Raw genomic sequence first — 7,939 nt, forward strand, 5'->3', positions numbered from 1 at the left:
TGCTTGCTTTAAACACTCCATTCGCAACATTATCTTTATTATAAAATGCCCATTTTTACATTGCCTTCACCAAATAAATGTATGTGCATTATCTTTGATGACTTTCCCCGACAGACTGTTATATTTTTGGTGACCATTCCCTTATTCCCTCACATTCGGAGTGAAAAGTTGACTGGAGTTTGGAAGAATTGAATAGGATATGTGAATGTATGTGGAAAACCGGAAGTGCAACTTGCTTTTTGTTGTATGTTTGAGATGCATGTGAAAGTTGTATTCTATGCTACCACAACCCCTTCCTCTATAGGCAGACGTACGTATCACGGCCTTGTGTGATAGAAGACAGTACCGAACCAAGACTGGCATCAGGTACTGAATTGTGCTTGGTGGCGACCTATTGGGAAAGATTAAGTGAGTGAGTTGGGTTTAACTCCGCTTTTAACAGTATTTCAGTTATATCAAGGCGTGTCAGCTTAATGTGGGAGGAAAGCCCGAACTGATGCAGGTCTCAGATGTTTACCATTTCGGTGAAACCCACGAGCACGGGTATAGTGCTGACAAACCTAGAAACATAATCGGGGCGAACGGGATTCGAACCCACAATCACAGGTTTCTGTTGTTCCCAAGGGACGCAACTCTGCACAGCGAATCGCGGCGCCTCAGACGACTGGGCCACCCGTAGCCCCTATTGGGAAAGAAAGCACACAAGTACAACAGGTTGTTGGTTTACGTCGCAGTCAGCAATACTCCAGCTACATTACGGTGGCGTGTAAATAGTCAACAGGACAAGAAGACAAGTCAGAGACTCTGATCATCCAATACAGTCGACCTTTACGACCAGCAATGAGGTGTTGAGTACCTATGAAACGGGTGGTGAGGCTCGGTGACCTGGTTGATTGCGTGTCATCGTACCCAAATGTCATCGAGCGTTGCTCATATCAGTCACCGGTTTATCGGGGACAGACTCTATTATGTACATGCCACCGGCACATATCTGGAATATTGCTGAGTGTGGCGTTTAATAACAAACATCGATCTACAAATATGAAGCTTCTGGCTTCCGGGTTTTATAAAAGAATTTTTTGGCAACGAAGCCTTGTACAGAAAAGGGGTTTTCGCCATTGAGTTGTATGTCCGTTACATTATGACAGCTCATATTTAATGACAGCTCAAAGTGATACAGCTTATAAATTCAGAATTAAAAACATAGTTCACATCCATATTGAATCTTTGAAGTAAGCCGCTGACTTCTGAGTATCATTCAAAGGTCCTAACATGCAAGTGAGAACGTGCTGTCTCACGGTAATTTTTCCTTAAAATAGAATGGAAGAATTGAGAATAAATGATGACATCAGAGTTGCTAGCGTTCCAAGATTTATTCAGGTGCAGTGTGTTTAATAAACATTTCAATTCAATTAATCACATAATCATATCTAATAATCATAAATTATATCATTACAAATAATTGTCATAACGTCGTGGTTTCTTATGACATACTCAGAATATAAAACAATAAGCATTTCGCTTCAATCTTATAACATATCAAATAATCATCATTACATTATATACAAGACGTTTTCTCATGGTATGGGTATGGTGCTGACAACCAAGAAACCTTATCAGAGGGAAGAACTAACTGCAAAATGAAATCGTTATTTACGTAACTTCTGTGAATTTCCACTCAGGAGAACCAGATATAAAAGTCCCTACCGGGCTTCCATACACCAAGCTTTATAAAGGAACATCTTTGCAATGCACCTCTTCCTTGTTCTAGGCCCGGCTGGGGATATTACTTGCAATGAACGTCAAGGTAATTCACGCATTGGATTTCTTTTTCGTTTACTCATGACAAATCAAATGTTACGTATTACAACAGATGCCAAGGTTGATTGTAATGGTTCAGTAATCACACTGAAGATAAAAAAAAATCGAAAGATGAATTATAAATATAATACAATATAGTTTGACATATTATTACAATTGCTTTCAAAAAGTGTTTTTTGTCTTCTTCTTTTTAATTTTGAAGGTCTAGATAAGTAATGTGTGATCTTTATTTGTTAAATAAATATCTTTTGATGAAAGTATAAAGTTGAATGTCCATGTTCTCATTCTGCACTGTGGTCCGCAATATACCAGAGATAAGCCCTGTTTCAGTTTCCCAGAATAACCTCATAGCCGACCTCGACGTCAGAATACTCGACATTAGACAGCTGAGATAAAACTCAAGATTGTCTGAAACATTACAACCAAAATACTAATTATTGTACTGACATATTCATACATCGTTGTTGTATCACAGCTTTTGTAAAAGCCAAAGTGGGCTAATAGCGAATGCAGGATTGATATTGTTCAACATACACAGAAGCAATCATGTCTAGTTTTCTTTTGATAAATTTTATTATTTATTAGAAGACAAATTCTATATCTTACGTCAGTCTAGCAGTTGTTTTGAAAGTATATTTTTAGACTTGAACAGAGACATGTGACCAGGAATACTGATGTTTCATTGGATGGGGCTTACTAGAGGTAATGTGAGGTTTCGACATGTGTATGAAGAATACCATCTCTTGGGAGACACAACACCAAGTTACATACTGATAACTGCCTCAACTGAACTTAAGTTAGATATTTAAGGGGTGTGGGAAACAGCGAGAATGGAGAAAAACTGAGAAACGAGATGTGATTAGATACCTGCATAAAAGGCAGATCACCAAAGGATATACAGGAACAGGTACGCTGCTTTGGGACAATTGACCTTCATATTCATCTGTAAAGAGATGACTTCTGATTTAAGCGGGGCAGAATAAGCAGCGGTCTGCTCGTTTTGATGATGCCACATCTGACACTCAAGTGGAGGCTGACCGACGTGTTACAAGTCAGCATATCGATGACACTATTGAGATAAGCTTTTGGGACTGTACGATCTATCCTAACTGAAATACTCGACACAAACAAACAGTCCAATGTTGACACCAGACCACCATAAGCTGATTCGACTGAACAAATCCAGGGACCACACGACCAATTATTAGCTAAATCCTGATATTTTCATGCGAACTGTTACCTAAAGTGGACCTGGGTACATCCCTTTGATGGCTACAGGTGAAAAGATTGGCCTCGTCGGCACCAGAGAAATAGAAGCGTACGGTATCAGTTGGCAAAGTCATGTCTTTAGTATTCTGAACCTGCAGGGGATAATCATGACTGACCATTTGCAGCGTGGAAACACTATCAACGTAAATGTTATGCCACAGAACTACGTCTGAGAACACTTATCAGGGAACAACTGGGATTTTATCGAAAAACACAAATTGTCCCCGAAAATATTTGAAAAAGAAATTATGCTTCAGACAGTGGGAAAATGTATTTGTCTTCCACTAAAATTACATTGTTGCAATGTGTTTTTCGGAAAACAATATTGAGACTCATAGGTTCAATTAAAGAAATTACTGGTTTTGCAGCTGTAGCTGAAAGATATTCCCCACTTTCATCGTCTGATTGCAAAGGTTATATGATCAAGATAAATATATGGTTATCAAAATCACACAAAGAAAATGTATCCCAAGACTCATTGTGACTTAATACATCTCAGTATAAAAGAAGGTGAAACTCAAACGACTGTCAGTTATGTCATTGGTTCACTTCTGTGTGATACCCAGTGTGTCATGGTGATAGGGGAATGGTTCTTGTTGTAGGGTGTAACAGTATTCCTGGGGGTTCTGGTCGGAGTCCAATGTCTGCCAAGCTTCTTCCATCAGGCCCAGACACAGGACATCCAGCACACCGGAAGTGAAGCCATCGGCACACGCGTACAGTGCGAGACATGTATACAGTACTCTAGAAAGTTCGGCAATGATCTCCTTGGCATCATTCTCAGTAAGGGTTCAATGAATACCATGTGTAGGCATCTGCACTCAACATCTGCCATCAAATAAGCTTGTCCTCGGGGAATACCGTCTGATGTACACCGCACCGTACACGGCTGCACAGAGGGTACCTTATTCCCCGAGGAATGCCACATTTACCTAATTTGAAACTAAACAGAGATGGACATGCGAAACGTGTGTAGACCACAGTTTGTATATGGTTGGGCTCTGTGCATCACGTACACCTAAAGTCAATGTTCGACAGCAACACAAATTATAAGAAATATCTACTAAAAGCAGAGTCCATTGTACGATTCCTACTAAACCATAAGCATGTGTTAATGAATCACTGTGGCACCCATCACGATGACATGCAAAGGCAAGTCATATGTTCACCTGAAAAAAACACGGGATCATCATTATATGGTTCACGTCAAAATAGGGAATTGCATCGGACATAAATTTTTGTCACTGATGCGTCAAATTTGGAATTGTTCTCCACATGTCTACCTTAATACTTTTGAAAGCTTTACTCAGGCCTTAATTGTAATCCTGGTCAACAGTAACTTTTATATACATTACGCGGGGACAGGGCTTTAAATTGTAGAAATAGCAGAGAACGGCAAAACCTACGTTGCCATGACAATGGGGTATTCCAGTTGTACATCGTTGTAGCGGGAATATGAAAATTTATCGCAACGTTATTGACCAATATGATTCAAGTGTTTTACTTGTGTGATAACATAATGTTGTCTGAACAGCTGTTTAACATATAATATTAACATATCCAGCGTAGAATCTGCTTCATTTCTTGCAGATACAGGTACTCATGGTTCGTGTGAGAAGCTGTGTGCAGTGCTCCATGACAAGAGTCTGAGTCCCATGTGTGATCGTCTCTGCGAATCTGTTGGTCTAGTTGAATTTGCTGAATACTTTAAGAAGTGAGTTAAACCAAATAACCCTGTAAAAGGTAGGTCGTTAAAGAAAAGAGTAAAGGTACATTCGTCAAATGACAATACAGTGTTGGTGTCTATCTACATGTGTTTCTTCAAAATGCATGTTTTCGTTCCATAAATTTCCAACATAAAACAATATTAACATTGAAATTCTTGAATCAGCCACTAAACATTAAGACATTCGATCCCTTCAAAAACAATACGCTCTTATTTCCTCTACCTCTCTTTGGTATTCCGAATAAGAATATAAGTCTCCCGGGTAGCCTATGCTGTTCGTACGAGGCAACTTAATGGATCGGATGGTCGGGTGTTGTGAATTAGTTGATTGAGTGGCAACGTAACTCGGCGGCGTGGGACGATGCTCAAACTACTAATCATGGTTTGTCTGGACCAGACTCGATTGTTTACAAGCCAGCGACATTTACCTGGAATATTCGGCTTTAACAAATTCACAAACAAACTGTGAAACTTGTTTTACAGGCATATAATTAATGCTACACGTGCTTGAACCATCTCCTGTGTTCGTTGTAGGAATACTCTAAAGCTATGATTATTTTTTACTCTGCAGGGCGGACGCAAACCCTTTCTACTTTTGTGAGCTTATGACCTTATGCCCTGGATTTGACAACGGTGACGCTGAAATCACAGAGCTGTCAGTGGACCCACCAGTAGGGCCTCAGGGTATGTCCGCCATTTGTCAGAGCCAAATTCGGTTCGTCCACTGAAAGCACTGACTTCCTGTCTTCTGTAGAGAAAGCTTTGTCTACATGTAGTGCATCAGTGTTTAAAACTTATTAGTAGACACGCCTTTCAGTATAACTATCCAAGAATATAAGCCTAAACATTTTGTGATTGAGAAGGTAAACTGGCTTTAAAATTAGGTGAATCAACACACCTAATGAACACAACGTCCCTTAACTTACTCAAACTAATGTTTCATGTTGACATCATACTTGGTTTGATTAAGGGAATGCATATATAGGTACTTTAGTTTAGTTCAAAATGTTCTAATTGGCAGTCACCAATGCCCTGTTGTTGTCGATGGGTCCAAGTGCTGGAAATCGTTTTCTGTCAAGTAAGCTGTGGGAGCCGATAAGTCTGTAAATTACATTGACATATGAGTAGATGGGTCTGACGTGATAAAAAAAACATTCATAAAACCATTTAGAACCGAGAAGGCCAAACTTATTCAGTTACGAATGAATACAGTTGATAATCAATGCAGATGCCATCGCCAATACTTGGGGGGTTTGTATACACCATGATTGAGGACGCAGTGTATGCAGACCCCCAAAGGAGTGCCGATGTGCTGCCTGAAAGTGAAGATTACTCCGCTTTGTTCGGTGCCCTATCCTGGCAGGTTTGTTGAAGGTAAAACCAGTCGTACCGATATAGTTTACCCTCTTGTTACAGGCACGAGAACAATAAGCTATTCTTACACCTCCAAGAAGGGAACAGGAACCGGAGAAGCTGTTCTGCTTGTTGAGACAATTGATGGATATCACATTGGTAAGTCCTCAAAGATCACGTATTGACATATACTTTTATAAGCGTTATCTATTCTTAAAAAACAGAACATGCAGTTCGTGAATAACTGAAATACTGTTCAAATCTCACCAGATATCTTCCTTCACAGACGATAGTGTCCTCATCCAGAAGTCTCCGCCAGGCACCTACCCCAACAGCGTCACCCTCACGACTATCCCCCGCCCCCACTGTAACCCTAACAAGGAAGCCTGTGAAAAGTGGGTTCCTGGAAACTACACACTATTTGTGGGTGAGTGTCTCGGCTACCATAACTCTCATACATGTACATTATATGCCGTTAGCTGTTGCATGACCTTAGCCATAATTGCTCATGGAAGTCTTCTGCTCGATTCGGTTCGATTCCCTATTCGATAACTCTCATATATGCACCTGACATGGGGTTAGCTGTTGTTTGACCTTAGTGTAACTGGTGTTTTTAGTATAGAGTCAGGCAGGCCATCTGTTCACAAACTACAAGGGGTCGGTTATGTAACCTAGTATAGTCACACTCGTCACACAGAAGGCCCGATTTCGATTATCCACATGGGTACAATGTGTGAAGCCCATTTCTGGTTTCCAATCCCGTGATATTGATGGAATATTGCTAAAAGCGGCGTAATATCCTATTCACTCACTCATTTGTTGTCATTTTCGGCGGCGTAAAACATACTAACACAAACAAAAAGTGTGACTTGATATTTATATATATAGTCTGATTTTATATATAGTCGATTCTGTGACAGTAATGTCATTTAACATCATGCCATTTTCATCTTTGAGACGTGGACGGCGTTGACACCAGTATTATAAACATCTCGCCACTGCGTGACTAACGTTGTTAAGGATGTTTTGTCTAAGACTCGATTTATCAGCTTCATCATCATACCATTCCAGGTATCTGCAATGGCAGGTGTGGAAGCAACTTCCCACACAGCAAGATCTACGACATGCGAAACACCACGTTCGTCATCACTGCCTAGACAAGTACTGGTGTATGGTGGAATATATGAGAAAATGTGCCTTTCGTCTTAATGTATATGTTGTACAAGAGCCATGATGTTCTAATGACTCCTCTGAATCTCTGCCAATTTGCAACATTTAGACAAAATTGAAGTTTAACTATAGGTCATATGGCCTAAAATATTGAATAAACTTCTGTCTGTCTGTAAATGGTGGACCAAAATTACTTTTTCAAAATGGCTGTTTTGGCGAAACCATGAAGATGAGATGAGGTGAGGTGAAATGGGGTTTTACGTCGCGTTCAAGATGATTTCACTTATATAGCCACGAGCAAGCACGTATGTGTGTGTGCGTGTGTGTCTGCTTGTACTAGTGCTAACCCAGTTCAACATGGATACCCCACTCAGACATAGTATACTGACTCCGAGACGACCTCCTTGTTGTATCCCTTTTAATACCGGCACCAGGCAGGCTGACAACAAGTACAAACCTTTAACGTATTTGGTATGGCACGGGCGGGGATCGAACCACGGACCTTCCTTTCTCCGGGCAGACGCTCTATCCATTACACCACGGAGGCTGTCCGCATGAAACGCAAATGTAACACATTCGTAATGCACGTTCACATTCGAA

The 7,939-nt window shown here is 40.4% G+C and overlaps 1 protein-coding gene across 2 annotated transcripts; it reads left to right on the top strand.

The window, feature by feature from the left end:
- The first annotated feature begins 1,721 nt into the window (after positions 1 to 1,721).
- On the top strand, positions 1,722 to 7,516 carry LOC124120531 (countin-3-like). Of its 2 annotated transcripts, XM_046483374.2 has the most exons (7): positions 1,722 to 1,807; positions 3,693 to 3,873; positions 4,681 to 4,804; positions 5,388 to 5,500; positions 6,233 to 6,328; positions 6,456 to 6,596; positions 7,241 to 7,516. In XM_046483374.2, the coding sequence occupies exons 1-7, from the start codon at positions 1,796 to 1,798 to the stop codon at positions 7,324 to 7,326; spliced, it is 753 nt and encodes a 250-aa protein (XP_046339330.2). In that variant the 5' UTR covers positions 1,722 to 1,795; the 3' UTR covers positions 7,327 to 7,516. The 2 variants fall into 2 exon arrangements, with proteins under 2 accessions (XP_046339330.2, XP_046339338.1); XM_046483382.2 differs by lacking the exon at positions 3,693 to 3,873 and having other exon boundaries at positions 1,723 to 1,807.
- The last annotated feature ends 423 nt before the right edge of the window (positions 7,517 to 7,939 follow it).

This window comes from Haliotis rufescens, unplaced genomic scaffold, assembly GCF_023055435.1.
Source record: "Haliotis rufescens isolate VD_foot unplaced genomic scaffold, xgHalRufe1.0.p SCAF_3, whole genome shotgun sequence".
Classification (NCBI taxonomy): domain Eukaryota; kingdom Metazoa; phylum Mollusca; class Gastropoda; order Lepetellida; family Haliotidae; genus Haliotis; species Haliotis rufescens.

What these genes read in the sequence shown, in the direction of transcription:
- LOC124120531 (XM_046483374.2), top strand. An exon ending in TTTGCTGAATACTTTAAGAA is followed by an intron (nt 4,805 to 5,387) that starts GTGAGTTAAACC and finishes TTTACTCTGCAG; the next exon opens with GGCGGACGCAAACCCTTTCT. An exon ending in AATTGATGGATATCACATTG is followed by an intron (nt 6,329 to 6,455) that starts GTAAGTCCTCAA and finishes CTTCCTTCACAG; the next exon opens with ACGATAGTGTCCTCATCCAG.